The sequence below is a fragment of the Anomaloglossus baeobatrachus genome, chromosome 6, assembly GCF_048569485.1.
Source record: "Anomaloglossus baeobatrachus isolate aAnoBae1 chromosome 6, aAnoBae1.hap1, whole genome shotgun sequence".
Taxonomy (NCBI): Eukaryota; Metazoa; Chordata; class Amphibia; order Anura; family Aromobatidae; genus Anomaloglossus; species Anomaloglossus baeobatrachus.
Window position 1 is genome coordinate 541,321,869 of NC_134358.1, and position 19,237 is coordinate 541,341,105.

Genomic DNA, 19,237 nt, shown 5'->3' on the forward strand with positions numbered 1-19,237 from the left:
CCCCTCTTACCCCCATGATTATAGTGGAATTGTGAATTGGTGGCCTCCCTAAAGATAAGTCGGGAAAATATAGGGCTTTAAAGCAAATAGTCAGCATCTTATTCAGCTCTCATTATGGATGGAAGTCATGACTGCCCATCCAGCCTGATCACATATGAATTGGGTAGGGAGGAACATCGCAGGGAATTATTTGTCCATCCCACACCTAAACATTTAAGGGCACCTTAAAATGAAGAGTTGAGGATTCCTCAGATCAGAGACTTAACCTGTATGATGATATATGCAATAGTAAAAAAAATGACAAAAACCAAGACAAGTGCATCATTGTTCTTGTGTAAAATGGTTTAATAAGAGCACAGCATAGAAAACAGTAGGTGTAGAAAGTGGATCTTCTGTGCCAACATGATCCTAAATTATAGTACCCGATGGATGGTAGAAAACTAGCACAGGCAATTAGTGGTATTATTGGGACTGTGCCCATCATAGGACAGATTAGTCTCACTGCTGCATCCGGGATGTTAGTGACTGCACCATATTATATGCCGTATTTCTCTATCAGCTCATTGGCTTTGGACACGTAGGCACTCATGGCATCCTCCTTCGACAATCCTGAAGAGGCAAAAAACAGACAAGTTTAAATATGGCGTGGATATACAATAATCCAAAGTTAATAAAGCAATTGTGCATGCAGGCGTGTGGGGGAGCAATATGCTGATGTGGAGCTGCACCAAACCCCCTCAAGAAGGTCGAGCCACTGCAGCCATCAGGATAGATATAGGCCTCTCTTAAGGGATAATTATTCTCCTTGTGGAGTGCCAAGTCAGCGAAAGACTTGTGGTCACAATTGTTTTTTTGTATGGATTATGTAATTATTTTTCATTCAAAATAAAGTTGCAGAAAAAAAATATAAAATAAATAAATAAAATAAATAAATAAAACCGGTCATTGAAACCTTCCACTTTATTTGCTGGCGAGCAAACGACCGCACTTGCGTGTAGACTGCCATATTGGTCATGTTAGAGTCCAGGCACCTCGCCTCTACTGTGGGTGCCTCAGCTGTGATGAATCCTGGGCCATCCAGGTCGCAGTTGGGGGGAGCAAGGTGCCATTTTATTGTAGCCCAGGGCTACACTTTACCTCAGATTGTGCAGTGTTCAGGGGTGAACAGTGAGCAAGTCAAGTGTTCTAATGTAAAAATATATTTACTGAAGACAGATTTTACCTGGGAATTGAGAATTAAAGATCAGTCCAGGGTGAAGAATTAAGCAAGTTTGTATGGTAAAAGGTATATTGCAAAGTGGCTTATTTTAATATACGTATAATATTGCTGTATGACAAATTAAACAATGGGCACATTAAATTTAACTTAATCTGATATTTTCAAGTTAAACACTTCTTTCAATGACACATTCCCTTTAAATATGCAGATAGCCTTATTGGCTCAGGAGATGCCATATCTACACCTTATTAATCTTTACCACTGATCTATAGATATTTTATTAATGGTAAATCAGCTCCTGTAGATTCAGGCAGCCACAACAAAAAAAAAAAACCAAAAAAAAAAAAAACAACAATTTAATGCATGGCTGTGAGGAGCTTAGAGTCAATAAGGAAACCCATTTAAAAAAAAAAAAACAAAAAAAAACACTTGATAACATAAGAGTGCTGGGTCACCATAAAGTGTCACGTCACAAAAGTCTTGAGCAACGGTGTTGCAAACATTAGTACGATTTGTTCATGCCAGAAAAGTGAAATTACTTCTTTAGTCTTCCATATGCAGTCAAGTTTGCAGCACAATGTCTTAAAAATATATTTATATTTTTTTATCCCTGCACCACTAATGAATACAGCAACTTAACTATAGGATCCATAAGCAAGATGTGCAATGGAACCCAGTCCACCATGTCTGCCTTCAGCAACAAAATGGTTAAGTACATATTAAGTTCAGAAGCTTTTATTTCCCCCTTCACTTTCCCCTTCTAGCAATGCTAGGAGGTGGTAACTGCAGCGTCCCTTTGTATAGATGAACTCCATAGAAGGCACTTTGCCTCCATTATTTGCCCAGTGATAAAACCACTGGATACCTAGGTCTGGGTTATAACAGCTTCACTTCAGGTCCAGTCACACATAACGAGATCGCTACTACGTCACACTTCCTGGATCGTTGCCGAGTCGTTGTTGAAATCGCATGTTGGGTGTCACACATAACGACTTTATGAACGAGCATGCGTCCCGTATAACGATCTTGCAAATCGTCGGGTCCCTGTCACACAGCAACTATGTTAAAGATTCCGATCCCATTAGGGGCGTAGTGAAATGCATCGAGCCACGTAGGCGTGCATTTGCGTCGCCTTTTCCATACCCCCTCCGCTTTCATTGGTGGCCAATACTGCGTTCTGATTGGGCGGCCGGGCGGGTGTCGCCTTTTCCACACCCAATCCAAGTGCAGATGCGGCTTTGCTCCGAAAACCAAGCAAGCGGGAACAAAGCACAAATTAATCTGGGTATAGTCACAGGTTTGTTCCCAGAAGACTCAAAAGGGAACAAAGCATGAAGCGATACCCAATCAGAATGCAGTAGTGTTCTCAGCGCCAACCAATCGGTGAAGGGGGCGTGGAAACGGGGACGCAACTACACGCCTTCGTGCATCTCATCTAGGTAGTCAATGAAATCGTTTGTTCAACACCCTACTTACAGATTCATTCAGCCCAGCAGGACTCCAACGAGCCAAAAATGGCCCAAGCTGTTCGGCATCGATCAGCGATTTTGCAGCAGGGGGTGAATCGTTGGTACGTGTCAAACGTGATGAGATCGCTATTAAAGTCGTTCTTGCGTCACAGAAACTGTGACGTAGTAACGATCTCGTTATGTGTGAAGTGGCCTTTAGGCTGGGGTCACACGTAGCGACGCACCAATCGACCCCACCATAAATCCGACCTGGCAGGGATCATTGGTGTGTCGCTACATGGTCGCTGGTAAGCTGTCAGGCAGATCTCACCAGCGACCAGCCACTTGTGCTGTGCTTGGTAACCAGGGTAAATATCGGGAAACTAAGCAAAGCGCTTTGCTTATGTAACCAGGGTAAATATCGGGTAACTAAGCAAAGCGCTTTGCTTAGTTACCCGATATTTACCCTGGTTACATGTGCAAGGAGCCAGCACTAAGCGGTGTACGCTGGTAACTAGGGTAAATATTGTGTAACCAAGCAAAGTGCTTTGCTTAGTTATCTGATATTTACCCTGGTTACCAGCGTACGCTGCTTACACAGTCGGTGGTCGTGCAAAAAATGAACCAGAATAGTGCAACGATCAGCGATTTCACAGCAGGAACCAAATCACTGCTTAGTGTCACACACAGCGACGTTGCTGATGAGGTCACTTGTATGTCACAAAACCTGTGACTCAGCAGCGATCTCGCCATGTGATAAGTACCCCTTAGGGTATGTGCGCACGTTGCTTTTTACCTGCTTTTTACCTGCTTTTTTGCTGCTTTTTCTTCTGCGCTGTTTAATGCCAAAATGGATGTGTTCTTCTATTCAAGCAAAGTCTATGGGAATTTGGGTTTCTTGTTCACACTATGTTGTTCAAAATGCTGCCTTTTTGTGGCAGAACTTTGGTCAAAAACTCAGCTTTGCAGTGCAAAACCCAAATGGCAAAAACAATTGACATGTTGCTTCTTTGAAAAGCTGAGTTTTTGACCAAAGTTCTGCCTCAAAAAGGCAGCATTTTGAACAACATAGTGTGAACAAGAAACCCAAATTCCCATAGACTTTGCTTGAATAGAAGAACACTTCCATTTTGGCATTAAACAGCGCAGAAGAAAAAGCAGCAAAAAAGCAGGTAAAAAGCAGGTAAAAAGCAACGTGCGCACATACCCTTACTGCCATATGCCAAGAGTCTGCAGTCTGGGGCTTGGGGAAGAGTTGTACTCATATGGTTGGAGACAGAAGACTAATTGACAGAAATAACTAGCATTATAAAACAAAACAAAAAAAAAAACAAACACCAAAACACACACAACCCTATCCCAAAACACACACAACACTATCCTTAAAGGAGTTGTCCGACATTAGCTTACCAAACATTTGAGTTTGTGCTGTATTGTCATAAATCATATCACCCCTACATTGTTATTTTTTGTTTTCCAACTTTTATTCCTCTTGAATTCACCCTTTATTCTCTGCAGCTCCTTGTTTACATTCAGCCCCAGCAAACTGACCTCTTCCTGTGTCACACCTCTCAGTCAGAGCTGGCACCGCCCAGCCTCGCCCCCTGCCCGCCCTCACTGTCCAGCCTCACCCCCTGCCCACATACCCTGTCAGTATTCTGCCCCAGCACCTGACCTGTTATCACTAGCATTGGAAATAACAGACACACAGTACCCCCCCCCCCCCCCCCAAAGAAGTGGCGCATCCAGTAGATGTGCCAATCCTGGCGCTTCGCCCCAACTCATCCCGTTGCCCTGGTGCGGTAGCAAATGGGGTAATATATGGAGTTAATGCCAGATGTGTAATGTCACCTGGCATCAAGCCAAGCAGTGTGTCAGTGTGTGATATCAGGCATCTATTAGATACCTGACATCACTAACCCAGTCAGTAAAAAAAAAAAAAAAAAAAAAGTTTTGAAAAACACTCCCCAAAACATTCCCTCTTTCACCAATTTATTGAAAAGAACAAGAAAATCAGGGTTTGGCGTAGTCCAATAAAGGGTTCCCACGGCAATCCATACCATAGTCAATGAAGAACAGAGTTTTCCCCATTGGCTGGGAGTGTAATGCAGTGACCTGAGCCAACATCAATAGCCCTGGTCACTGCAGGGGATGACGATCGCTGCTGGCAGGAGGTTAGATGAGATCATTACCTGCTGTGACGATCTCCTCCTCTGCCGACGTCAGCGCCGTCACTGACTTCTATGCCCGCCGCGTTCTCAGCAGTATCGCGGGAGCCAGTGACGTCACCGCTAGTGACAGTCTCGGGCCGCCCACGAGACGTGACAACACGGCGGGTATAGAAGGCAGTGACAGCGGCAGATGAGGAGATTGAGATCCTTACCTCCTGTGACTATCTCCTCATCTGCCGCTGTCACTGCCTTCTATACCCGCCGCGTTCTCAGCAGTATCGCGGGAGCCAGTGACGTCACCGCTAGTGACAGTCTCGGGCCGCCCACAAGACGTGACAACACGGCGGGTATAGAAGGCAGTGACAGCGGCAGATGAGGAGATAGTCACAGGAGGTAAGGATCTCATCTAACCTCCTACCAGCAGCGCTAGTCATCCCCGCGGCTGCAAGCACTGATACACTGCAGTGCGAGCAGCCGCGGGGCTGGTAGGGAGCGGGACACAGACTGCATGGGCACTCCTGCTATCCTAAGCACTGTAAGCAGGGGGCCCGGTGCTGGCAGTGACACCGTGGGTGGGGAGAGTACAGGGTGCGGGGATTCCATGCACTGTACCCGCCCAGCAGGGCGGCAACATGCTGTTCCCAGATTTGCATGTCAACATGACCCTGCCCATGTTGACATGAAATGACCGGAAGCCGCAAAATTGCGGCAGGAGCGGTCACATGACCACTCTCTGCCGTGGGAGAGGGGCTGATGGCAGGGGAGGTAAGTGCTCACCATCTACTTACCTGCCCCAATGTAGCCCAATAGGGAAATTAAAAAAAAAAAAAAAAAAAAAAAAAATCAAAAAAATCAAAATAAGCCGGATAACCCCTTTAACTCCACATTTATTAGCACCTCCAGGTTGGATTGAATACCATACAGTTGCCTAGAAGCTATCCTTCCTTACCTTTCTTTGAATTCCATGCTTCCCATTTGGCCTTGCCCTTAAGATCCAGCATTCCAGGACAGTCTGCAGAAATAAGATTTTTTTTTTATTTTACAGTGCAAGTATCAACATGGGGGCTCATTACTCTGCTCTTCCATATGTCCTGTGTGTAGGTGTGTTATACAGTGCTACATACAGCACCGTTATCTACAGATATTACTCAGACACTCTACTGTGTCCATTATAAAACACCAAATTGTTCCACCAAGTCATCATCCGAAAGCGCCCTCTTATGTCTCCAAAGCTGGCTTCACGCATCCGACAGTCATAGCTCAAGCATGGACTGCAGAGGCAGGAATGGCCGAGTCTCTAGACTTGCACGCAGCCTTATAAAGCAGTCAGTCCCTGAATGTCAGGTGTAAAACAAGCCACAGGCTATGCCACTTGAATAGTCTGCAGTGTGTGCAGTTAGGCCTTGTTTAGACTGCAGCTTTCCCAGGGTAAACCTCTGCACGCCATAGTACCAGCAAAGTGGAGGATTTCAGAAATCACATGCCACTTGGGTTCCTCGTCAGACCTTGGCTCTGCACTAACTGCACACTGGCCCCATCTAATCTGACAAGAAGCGATCTCTGAACCTTCACTTCAGCCTCTCCCCTCTTGGCTCGTCCCAACATTAACTCCAACTCTCCCTATTGTTGAGTAAAATATAGATCACTAATAACGCATGTCACAACACTCGTGCCTTCAAGGCAGAACATGGGTAGTAGGTCCATCCCCTTACATTGGGTCATGGGTTGTAGTCATGGAACAGTCATTCTGGATGAACAGGTAATGACTAGGGCCAGATTGTATGCAGTATACGGCTTTAATTTTCATGAGGTGGCATCAGGTCTTCCTTCCCACTCAATCTGTTTAGTGATTCATAAAAAGCCTTAATTATACTTTACAGTAATCCCTACATTTTTGTATGTATGTATGTATGTATGTATGTATGTATCTGACTATTGTATAGGATATAGGGCAAACCAAGCAGGCGCAGGTTTGGATGTGATCAGTCAGACATGGTATGAAGGTTAGTACAGCACCTGTAGGTTCCAATATGGCCTCCAATTACAGTGATCGCATATAGATGATACCTATATTGATGTCTCCCACGGTGGCCTGCTTATACAGCCCATACAGTTCCTTTAGCTCGTCATCGGTTGGCTTGGTTTTCAAGTTCTTTACTTGATCTGCTGCCTTGTCAAAGTCTGCCTGCGGAAACACAGATGGAGAATGAGCAAGTTGTGCAAATCAGTTCTGTGAGGTTATCTACAAAAGGACTTGCACGTACCGAGGAGAAAAAAAAAAAAACACATTCCCATAGGCACAAGGAGCAGGGACCTTGTCAACTCATTGTCTGGGAAACAGCTGAATAATGCAGTTAGATGCCCATTGAAGTCCATGAAGAGGGAATAGTTCAAAAAGTCAGAGGCCCTTACCTGTGCTGAAACTATAGTATGAATCCAGCTCTTGGGAGTGAGATGGATTCTCTGTTGCACTGCTCAGTATCCTCTATGCTGCCGCGTATGAACAGAGACCTGAGGGTTTCCTTCTCCCCTGTCTTTAATGTATAGGAGGCAATTTTCCATTGCCTATGAGTTAGGTTGAGACTAGGTGCTTTAAAGAGCTTAAACTATTGAGAAATATATATATATAATATATATATATATATATATATATACCGTATATCTGATTCTCACTTTTGGATGCCCACAAAAAAGAAAATCATGCCACCTCATTAGGAGACAGAACAGAGCTGTAAGGGGCAGAAGACAGGAGCCGGCTAGTGTGTGTATGCAGGAAAGTGTCGGCGTTTACACGTGGCATAGCCATCTGCTAGTCAGCCATGTGATAGACCACCATTCTGTAGGTTGTTGGGAACCACGTTTCATTAATCACACATGGGCAAGTTAGAGCTGAAAATTAGTACCATGTGTTGCTACACAGTATCAAGCCCACCCTGCTAATCCAGAGTTCTCCATACATTTATGGATCCTGCATGTCATGAGAATAGGAGACCGACAGTCTTAAAATGCACCGCTGGCCATAAATTAAGCAGTCAACCTGGGTAAACACTGGTGTTCCTGAATTTAAAGGACTAGACGTGCTCTACTCACCAGGTGATTAATGGCCTGCAGGCATCACTCATGTGTTGTCACCTGCTCCATGCAGTAGTGCATGAGACTAACTGTATTCGATTGGCAGCTACATAGAAGGCTGCCAATCATCTATAGGACCATCCAAAATAATTAATGCCCATCACGTTTAAGACCATGTGAATGGGGGTTCATGCAGCCCCTTTACATCCTCAGATGTCCCATGACGCATGTATGCTTTGGTCCAATGAGTGTCTCCAGCTTGAATCAGTGGAAGATTTGTCATTCACAAAGCCTAAAGTCTTGAGCATGCACAGTGGAATTGGAGACCTGCGCAGGCGCACTATAGTGTGTACAGCCAGTCATTACACTGCGCAGGTGTGAGATTTTGGGCTTCGTGGATGCTTTAGAGACATCCACTTACAAGAGGTGGCATTTGAAGGGACCAGGGTGGTGCCAATTGTCCAGTCCAATGGGAGTCTCTAGACTGCACAGCAATTTACTTACAGGAGAAATATAAAACCCTTTTCATGTCAAATTAAAAAACCTCAAATGCATCATCAGGTCCCTAAATTTCAATGTGTACATTAGAATGGCCAGTTTAGAATACAACTAAGTTCTCCAGTATCAGGCTCTGCACATTACTTTCATACAGATCTTTCCCCTTCCTTTTAGTGTCCTAAAGCGATCTACAAATCCCTCCAATTTAAACTTGTTCCTTTGCAGAAACAATAGGTCATCTGTATCAAGTTCTCACCCACCCGGTCATAGGATGTTTCCAAGAGCCCATACAATGTGGTTACAGTGTGAGGATTGTGGAAACTGAATACATTAATGAACCCATTCATCTCCATGCTGCTGGAGCACAGATCCTCTGCTAATGGTGCTACATCTTGCTCTGCACTTGTTCTACAAGTGAATATAAAATTAATCTCACATTTTTACATTATGATAAGGCAACATGAAACTCCATGATTTTATGTCTTTTTTTAACGACTATAATATAATATAATATAAATATAATGTTCTGACTGTGATAACTGATCGTGTCTACCATCAATAATTTTGTACCGAAAAAAGGAGAGACCCTGTTCACCTGTTCCCAAGATCAAATCCGGACCGTGCACGGAGAAAGGCAGGCAGACCTCAGCAGCAGCATAGATGAAGTATAAATCCAGCAAACAGGTCCAAAAATAGATTAAATTAGATTTGTGCTTTATTTCATGTTCGTTAAAATAATTCCATCATGAATTCAAGGGGAAATACAGGTAAGAGGACGCGTTTCGAACATAATGGTTCTTAATCTGTCGTAAACAGATTAATAACCATTATGTTTGAAATGCGTCGTAGACAGATTAAGAACCATTATGTTTGAAATGCGTCGTAGACAGATTAATAACCATTATGTTTGAAATGCGTCGTAGACAGATTAAGAACCATGTTCGAAACGCGTCGTAGACAGATTAAGAACCATGTTCGAAACGCGTCGTAGACAGATTAAGAACCATTATGTTCGAAACGCGTCCTCTTATCTGTATTTCCCCTTGACTTCATGATGGAATTATTTTAAACAAACATGAAATAAAAGCACAAATCTATTTTAATCTATTTTTGGACCTGTTTGCTGGATTTATACTTCATCAATAATTTTGATATGCAGACATCAGCTGCCTTCACTGTAAAGTGATACTGAAAATACACACACTTAAACTGATATTTGCCCTATTTTTACAGACGGTTGTGGAATTTTCGGACTGTTGAAACCCCAGTGTGGCTGTGCTGACTGCACACAGGCTCTGCTGAAGGGCAAGAGTTAGGTGGAAGCAGATTCTGTCTAGAACTTTCAAGTGTTTAAGTAAAGTTGTCCGCTATAAAAGCAAACCGCAAAGTCATCCAACTGAGGACAACATGCAGACATTTATAGAGGTGTGACATCCTGACCTCATGATTGCTCAGAGAGAAACAAAATTATAATCTTGTAGTTGTGATACCTTTGAATGGCTAAATAAAATAAGAAAGGATGTTACAGAGCAAGCTTTCGAGACTCTTCATCAGGCATGGTATAATAAAATATCTAAAGCCACACAAACATACACAGAGCAGAGGCATGGTATAATAAAAAAAAGGGCATTTAAATAAACATTAAGCTTAGAAAGTAAACTCTTAATTAGCTTTCATTAGTAGTGTGAAAGTTTTAGTGTCCCAATACCCTTGTAGGATCAGAGGTTTGGTGCAGAGGTTTGGTGCCCTAGCAGTCTCAGGATCAGACGCCTCAGATTTTGTAGTGAGTCATAAATCCTCCTGACAGATTGAGTCCTGTGTGGACAGAATCAAACATTGATGATTTTGTGATCTGAAGTTGACTTTTGATATGACAACTTTCATGTCGTTTATGTTGTGTCCTGAAGCACAGAAATGTTTGGCCACATGTAAATGGTTTTTTTGTCCAATTGTGTGGCGGTTAGCCCCCATCCTTTCAGTCACTGTCCTGACCTCATTACCTTGAACTCTGAAGGGAAGGAAAGGGAAATCTTTCCTGGCATGTGACCAAGCCCCACCCAAAAAAGCACCAAGGGAAAAAAAAAAAAAAAAAAAAAAAAAAAAAAAAAACAAAGTCCAAAATTTTTTTCTGAACGTTAAATTGCTACTTTGGCATGATCTCTAAAAAGGTTCACAGTCACTGTTTAAAAGTTAAGGGCTCATGCACATGACTGTTCCGTTTTTTGCACTCGGCAAAACATGATCCGTTATTTTGGGGGTTTTTTCACGGATGCATGCATGTGGCATTTGTTCCGTTCATGGGCCGTGAGAGCTAGAGAGCTGAATTAAGGGATAGACGGATAGCTAGAGGGATAGATAAATAGATGAGAAAGACAACGTCACTCCCCAGGATTTTGTAATATTGCACCCTTTAGTGCCTTCCATGTGGCACTAAAGGGTGACACACACACACACACACACACTTTTTTGTAACCAGCTCGGGTAAAGCAGACAGCTGCAGACCACAGCTGGCAGCTTCACCTTGGCTGGTAATCTAAGACAGACTGTACCCCATACTGTTATTTTAAGATTAAAAAACAAACAATGTGGGGTCACCCCCCCCCCTTCCCCCAAATTGGATCACCAGCCAAGGTAAAGTGGACAGCTGTGGTCTGGTACTCTCAGATTAGGGAGGTCCATGGTTCTTGGACCCTCCCCAGCCTAAGAATAGCAGGCTGCAGCCACCCAGAAGTGGCACATCCATTAGATGTGCCAATCCTGGTGCTTTGACCAAGCTCATCCCAATGCAGTGCAGTGACCTGAGCCAACATTTTGAGATCAGCCCAGGTCACTGCAGGGCATGACCAGCGCTGACTTCAGGAGGTTAGCGAGGTACATTACCTGCGGTGATTGAAGCCTCTGCACTCCTGACATCAGCGCTGGTGACGGAGTTCAATGACAGCCGCATTCTCAGATCACCCCTCACGAGCGGTCCGTGATGTCACTGCTAGTCACAGTCTCAGGCCCGTCCGTGAGAGGAGATGTTAGAGACGAGAGTGCAGTTCCCTGATACAGTCAAGGGTGTCACAGGCATATGCGGACACACTGAAGTGTGGGAAGCTGCGGGGCTGGAGCGGGACACAGACTGCACAGGCACCCGTCCGAGGTTACACGGAAGTACTTCCGTGTGGCTTCCGGGGATTTTGTGGGCCCATTGACTTGTATTGAGTCACGGTCCGTTATTACGGAACAGAATAGGACATGTTCCATAATAGAACAGACATACGGCATCTGATGTGCTTTTTGTAGGATCAGATGCACATGGAAGTGTTTCTACGTACCCTCCGATCCTACTCAAAAGACATTGAAAAGATGGTCCTGCCCATGGGTCCGCAAAAACAAACCAGGAACTGACCAGGACAAACAGAACAGTCATGTGACTGAGCTGTTAACACACGCACAATTTATTCAAGGGTATAAGAGGCACAGTAATTGTGCCACCCCTAAGTGGGCAAACTACTCAGATCCAGGATTGCTGTGGCTCGAGGGTCCCCGATTGAAAAGGGAATATTTACAGGGAATTCGTTTGACACCACCTGTGGGGTGCAGTAATAGAGTAGTACCGCCACTGCCAAGGGGATTACCAGAACAGATGTGGGAGCAGCTAGATGACAGTTCCCTCCACAGGTAGGGAGACCCCAAAACGCTGCAGGGTTTGGTGGATGGTGCTGTGCAGGCAGAATACAGGGAGAGGGGCAGTGTACTCACTCAGGTTGTTAGTTAGATGCAGTCAATAAAGCAGACACTGTAGTAAGCAATAGTCTCTAGGTACCACTGCAACTGCGGGGAGCCCGTCCGGGTGTCCGCTCCCACTGGTATCACTTTAATGGTCCGGAGCCTGCCTCCATGCACAAATGTAGTTTTTGTGACGCCTTGGCCTGAAGCTGTCAGTGTACAGCTCCCTATATGTAGTGGAGCTGTGCTCTTGATGGCTGACACTTGGGATCTCAGTGGACATAAGCTGGAAAACCCCACCCCCCTCGTTGTGCTGATGCCTTCAATCTCTGAGCTCTTGGGGGAAGCTCATAAAGAGACTATCCTCCACAGGTTAATTATCAGGGCACCTGAAGCCCTTCCCTGATCTAGGGTCCTGTACCCCACCGTGCTCGGTACTGGTCAGGTTACTTGACTTTCCGGTGCCGACTGTCCTCCAAGACCAAGTCTGGGCACCCCCTCTCCCAATACCCTGCGACTGGGTCTCTGGTCCCGGACCACCATCTGCGACCCAACCTAGGTCACTCCCAGGATCTACAACTCCCATAGCTTCTCACTCTGACGGCTACTACTCCACTCTGCTCTCACTTTGAGAGCCGACTCAACTGGAACTCCAACTCTCGCTTCTTTCCCTCCCACCAGTCTGCCTGACCCCTAGGTGGGTGGCCCTTTTCCAGCTAGACCAACCCACTGGTGTGTGACAGGTTGTGATGTGAGGTGTGGTTGGGATTTGTGGTGCTGATGGTCCTGCATCATAGAAAGTGGATGCAGTCCTCTGACACCCTGATATAGTCAGGGGCATCACAATATTAAAGTGAGCCCAAGATGACAACGCATTGATTACACTACATAACTGATCACGGCAGATAATTACTGACAGTGCTTTTCATTTACAAAGCAACCAAGGCAAGGGGGGGTGGTTTCTCTTATTTTGAGAGACAGCCAAGATAAAAATCAGTTATGTTTTTACTATAACAGACCGGGTCTGTGATTGGTTGCAGCCAGACACTGCCACACAGGCTTGGGGCAGTGACTGCAACCAGACTCAAGTGGTGGTGAGGGGGGGTGCGCACAGTGAATATGCATGAGGCTAATGAGCAGCACCCCAGAAGTAGGAAGGGCTGCAGGAGCAGGTACGGTCTCCAGGGTGACCATACACTGATTCCTTATTCAGAAGAGCAGATGTAGTAGGTGATCTTCCAGCAACAAAACCAACATCCATACTCAATATTAAGTAGTTTAGAATCCTGTTTCTATAAGTAAATGTAGCGCCCCTGAAGCCATCAGGGAGCTACAAGGTACTGCAGCCCCACCGGGAATGCAAGGCCTACCCCCTTAGGGACCCAGAACCCTAGTGCCGGTAACACCAAAAACACAGGTAATCCCAGTTTTCCCCCAAACAATCCCCCATACAATGGTACATAGCTAGGGTGGGACCAGTGGATGGCCGCCTAGAGATGGAGCCAATCCAGCCCACTAGTTGACCAGGTTGGAGGGGACAGACTGTAGAGTACAGTTGCAGTAGTAGAGAGTAGCAGGTGTGCGGCCGAGAGACAGACTGACGCGAGTTAAATGGTGACCTGGTACCCAGTAAAAGTGGTTGCCAGTGGAGTACTCCCGGAACTATGCACTGACGGGGTACAGGACCCTAGGACAGGAAAGCGCTTCAAGCCAACCTGTTAACACCTGCACAGCGAGGGGACCATCAAGGACCTTGCTGACCCCAAGAAACCGAAGACTCAGTAGCAAAGGGAAAACCGGGTACAGGACCAGAGACTCCAACCCCACAAGGTTCACGCTACCGCAACACCGCAAGTGGCCTCACAAATGAACATTATCTTATTCTCCCCATTACAAAAAGGGCCCAGGGCACGGAACTGGGTAACAGCCACCACCGTGACTTCCTCAAGACCTATACTGCCCGAACAGAGTACCCTATATCCCTGGGTGCGACAAATATCTGATTATTTTTATATTGGAGGCGGGGGGAGGGGGGAGGGAGTTCCAACTTCATTAGTCTCTAGGATGGACAGACTATGGATTTGGCTCCATGTCATGACCAGTTAAGTTGTCTTAGTCCTGAGCACACTTTCTGATTATAGAAGCTATGTACAGTGATCAGAGCAATTACATTTCATTCTGATTTACTCCCCTATCAGGACATATTGAGGATGACACGATTATGCCTCAAGTATTGAATGACCAGATATTGGTATCCTATATGGTGCAACTTCAACTCTGTCCAGTATTTGAGATTAAACCACCAGGTTTTTGCCCTATAAACTAGAGGAAGGGCCATAATGGCGCTAGGATGCTTATTAAAATGATCCCTTTGAGAAATACAAGGCTTGATTGCAGAATAATCATTGTTCAAAACTTCAGAAATCATGTAATTTGTGCAGTGACCATCAGGGCAGGACTTTATGGGTCTGGTCCTCTAATGAGTTATGCCTCCTTTTTTTATTTCAAGCCATCATTATCAGCACATGCACATTGCTACTGTGGCTTGGTCTTCAATAAAATGGCGCCGGAATAAGTGCCTACACATACTGCAGTGTCCAGTGCCATTTTATTGAAGACACTGGAGACATGAGCAGCAGCTGCTCATATCATATTTGTTTCCAGTGTCTTCAATAAAACGGTGCTGAGATCACGATATTCACTCGTGTTGATTGCAGCACCATTTTATAGGAGGAAACATCACAATAGTAGTGCACACACGCTGGCACAAAATATGAAGAGGATGCAAGGTGGAAGGAGAAAAATCAGAGCGCCCGAAAAAGTCCCACCCTGAGGCTCAGGCCACCGCACATTACATGATTTCTGAAGGTTTGAACAAGGTATATCCTGCAATCAAGCCTTTGATCTCAACTAAAAGTTATAATTTTCATCAGCATCCTAGTGCCATTAAGGCACGGTCCAGTTTATAGGGCAAAAACTTGGTTGTTGGTTCCCTTTAAAGGGAATCTGTCACCAGAATTTTGTCTCCTAATCTGAGAGCAGCATAACATAGGGGCAGAGATCCGTCACTTACTGGGCTGCTTGGTGAAGTTTTGATTAAAATCATTGTTTATTCAGCAGAAGATAAATATTAAAGGGCTACTTTGTGTCCTGCCAGGTAGTCCAGCATATTCAGGAGCTCTGTATAACTACAGCAGAGAACACATTGATTTTATTAGACAATATGAAAAACTTTCAGCTCACCCATTCCGTGTGCTCAGATTTCCCTCTGCTGCTCGGGCTGCAGGTGCTGTTACCTGAGTATAATGAAGAGGAAAGAGTTCTGCCCAGCGCAAGGAGGAGAGATACGTCAGTAAATTTCCAGGTGCTTTATTTTACTTGGTTTCCAATAAAACGATCATATAAACATGAACAGTTAAGACATAGTCCTCCGTGGATATTGACACAACAGCGACGCGTTTCGTCTACTGGAGTGTACACTCCAGTAGCCGAAACGTGTTCATATGATCGTTTTATTGGAAACCAAGTAAAATATAGCACCTGGAAATTTACTGACGTATCTCTCCTCCTTGCGCTGGGCAGAACCCTTTCCTCTTTATCAAAACGTCAGCAAACAGCTCAGTAAGTGACATCTCGCTGGAATCCGGGTCTCTGACTCTGCATTATGCTGCTCTCGGAGGGGGGGGGGGGGGACAAAAACCTGGTTTTCCCTTGCTAGGGTCCTGCAAAGACAACATCTGTGAGGAGTTTGTAGGTTATCCTTGGTTACCTGGGTTTCTGCCCATACTGATAGGGAACTTCGATTGTGAGCCTTAATGGGGATAGTGATTATTTTTTTAAACAACTGATGCAGACTATGGTGAAGCACAGCACGATATCTAGGATTTCCCATGGACGAGGGTTGAGCTTACTTTACCCAGAGAACACACTTTAATGGCATAAAAAAAAAAAAAAATTCTTATTTTCTAATTGAGAGTGAGCTCTGCAGGGATTCTTGCTAGACATTAGCAAAAAAACAGATCTCCGCAATGCAAGGGGCCCCTAGTACCATGGAACGCCGGTTTACCAAGTATAAAGTGCCTGTTTCTTCTACAGCAGTACCTAAATTTCAACCTACAGTTCCTGCAAGATTTGATAATACTACACACAAAAAAAAAAAAAAAAAAAAAAAAAAAAAAAACACAACACACACACACACACACACACACACAACACAAAAAAAACCCCCACAAACCCACCGCTCACACACGGCATTGTTTGCATAAACCTGAATGTACAATAGGAGCACGAGCAAAATAGATACAGTAGAAATTAACCAAATTCACATGCAGATGAGAGAGTGGCCATATAAAAACGAATCCATAGACACAAACAGAAAAGGGCCCCTGTGCAAGAATAGTGTATGGCTCTGATCAGTCACAGCTCATCAAAAATGGACAATTCCACCTGCTTTGGAGGTAGAAATGGGCTCCATCAACACGTCCTCCCCTACATTGAAAACTGACTAGATACAATAGGCAAATGCTGTGCAGTTATCAACTACCCCAACTAAATAACAGATATACACCATTATACATATATAGGCCTCAATTATCAAGACTATTGTCCATAGTAACCAATCACAGCTCAGCTTTTGTTTAGTAAATGCCTCTGGTAGAATGAGAGCTGTGCTCCGATTGGTTGTTAGGGGCAACAAATACCATCTCTCTTTCAGCCAGTTTATAACTATCAACTCCGTATCACCAGATTAATTATAGTACATTACTGCAAGGGTTAATTATCCTCAGATCCTTAGAGATGTCCGTACTCCCTTCTAACGAGTAGAAGCCAAGCCACCGATTAATAGGAGGGATCGGAGACAATCACCATAGGACTTTACTCCATGATGTAGCAGTGCCAGATTTGTAATTTAACCCTTTGGAGGAACCTGGTTAGAAAAATGGGCAAAAAAATCTATTCCTCCAGCAATAGTCAGAAGTCCCAGGCACCCACCAGAGATGCACAACTGCGGCAGGGGCACCATTAAAGGGTCAGGGGGGTCCCAATACAAAAGGGTCAGGGGGGTCCCAATACAAAAGCTGTAATAGGATCTCACAGTGTGAAATTAACACTGGTGATTTATAGCATAGGGACATTTTCAAGGACCTCAGCACCCACTAAAACAAATAGGATTAAAAAAGGAAATAGATACACACATGCAAAAACCCCATATATAGGTTTCCAGTATAGAACACTGGTCCTATATGCAGTGACATGATATACACAAACATACAAAAAAAAACCCCATATATAGGTTTCCAGTATAGAACACTGGTCCTATATGCAGTGACATGACATGCACAAACATACAAAAAAAAACCCCATATATAGGTTTCCAGTATAGAACACTGGTCCTATATGCAGTGACATGACATGCACAAACATACAAAAAAAAAACCCAATATATAGGTTTCCAGTATAGAACACTGGTCCTATATGCAGTGACATGATATACACAAACATACAAAAAAAACCCCAATATATAGGTTTCCAGTATAGAACACTGGTCCTATATGCAGTGACATGACATGCACAAACATACAAAAAAAAAACCCAATATATAGGTTTCCAGTATAGAACACTGGTCCTATATGCAGTGACATGACATGCACAAACATACAAAAAAAACCCCAATATATAGGTTTCCAGTATAGAACACTGGTCCGATCTGCAGTGACATGACATGCACAAACATACAAAAAAAACCCCAATATATAGGTTTCCAGTATAGAACACTGGTCCTATATGCAGTGACATGACATGCACAAACATACAAAAAAAAACCCCATATATAGGTTTCCAGTATAGAACACTGGTCCGATCTGCAGTGACAGCGCTGTACCTGGGGAGACATGGTGGATGCAGGACTCAGCGCAGCAGCAGCACAATCAGCAGCAATGATCTGCAGCTCAGCTGTCTCCCTTTATATGGGTCAGCGCTCCAGAACCCCTGATTGGTTCCCATGTCTTGTGCAATGACATCAGCCATTGTAGCTGACATGGCGGGGAGGCTGCAGGTGTAACCCATTCACTGCCAGTGCATCCATGTGCTGAGAGAAGGTTTCCAGCTCTGCACTGCAGATATGGGTTATTGCACACAGTGTATTATACTATCCGTGTCCATTAATTGGGGGATGGGATATACAGGGTTTCTATGTTCCCTGCAGCTCTGTAATTCCAGCTGCTGATAAGAATACATTAGAGAATTTCTGGCGTTGCATGCTTCCGTTTGGTTTCCGGTCATGTGCAATTTCCTGAACTATGTGTGAAAGGTCACTCTAGACCCTTAGTAAGGGTTTTTTTTCCGCCGCAGTATGTACAGTAGATCTGAACCTGCTCTGTAATGTAATCTGCAGTGGACATCGCAGCAAATCCGCCATGTGTAGAGTCACATCTTATTAGGGGACATTTACAGGAGAGATGATTTGGGGCGCAAGCAGTTTAAGGCGGGCTTTGCACACTACGACATCACAGCTGCGATGTCGGTGGGGTCAAATCGAAAGTGACGCACATCCGGCGTCGCTGTCGATATCGTAGAGTGTAAATCCTTTTTGATACGATTAATCAGCATAAAAGCGTCGTAATCGTATCATCGGTGTAGGGTCCGACATTTCCATAATTTGGCAGCAGCGACAGGTACGATGTTGTTCCTCGTTCCTGCGGCAGCACACATCGCTGTGTGAGAAACCGCAGGAGCGAGGAACATCTCCTACCTGTATAACCGCGTCTCACGCCGGCTATGCGGAAGGACGGAGGTGGGCGGGATGTTTACGTCCCGCTCATCTCCGCCCCTCCGCTTCTATTGGCCACCTTCCGTGTGACGTCGTTGTGACGCCGCACAACCTGCCCCCTTAGTAAGGAGGCGGTTCACCGGCCAGAGCGATGTCGCAGGGCAGGTGAGTGCATGTGAAGCCGCCGTAGCGATTATGTTCGCTACGGCAGCAATAACAAGATATCGCAGCTGCGACGGGGGCGGGGACTATCGCGCTCGACATCGCAGCATCGGCTTGCGATGTCGTAGTGTGCAAAGCCCGCCTTAGGCCATGTGCGCACAAGAAAGTGACCTTTTCTTAAGGA

At 44.9% G+C, this 19,237-nt stretch overlaps 1 protein-coding gene across 1 annotated transcript; it reads right to left on the minus strand.

Annotated features, from left to right (window-relative positions):
- Positions 1–324: 324 nt before the first annotated feature.
- Positions 325–18,108, minus strand: ACBD7 (acyl-CoA binding domain containing 7). Its single transcript, XM_075316834.1, has 4 exons — positions 18,004–18,108; positions 6,906–7,023; positions 5,788–5,850; positions 325–609 (listed from the first exon to the last, which is right to left on the minus strand). The coding sequence occupies exons 1-4, from the start codon at positions 18,013–18,015 to the stop codon at positions 536–538; spliced, it is 267 nt and encodes an 88-aa protein (XP_075172949.1). The 5' UTR covers positions 18,016–18,108; the 3' UTR covers positions 325–535.
- Positions 18,109–19,237: the final 1,129 nt, after the last annotated feature.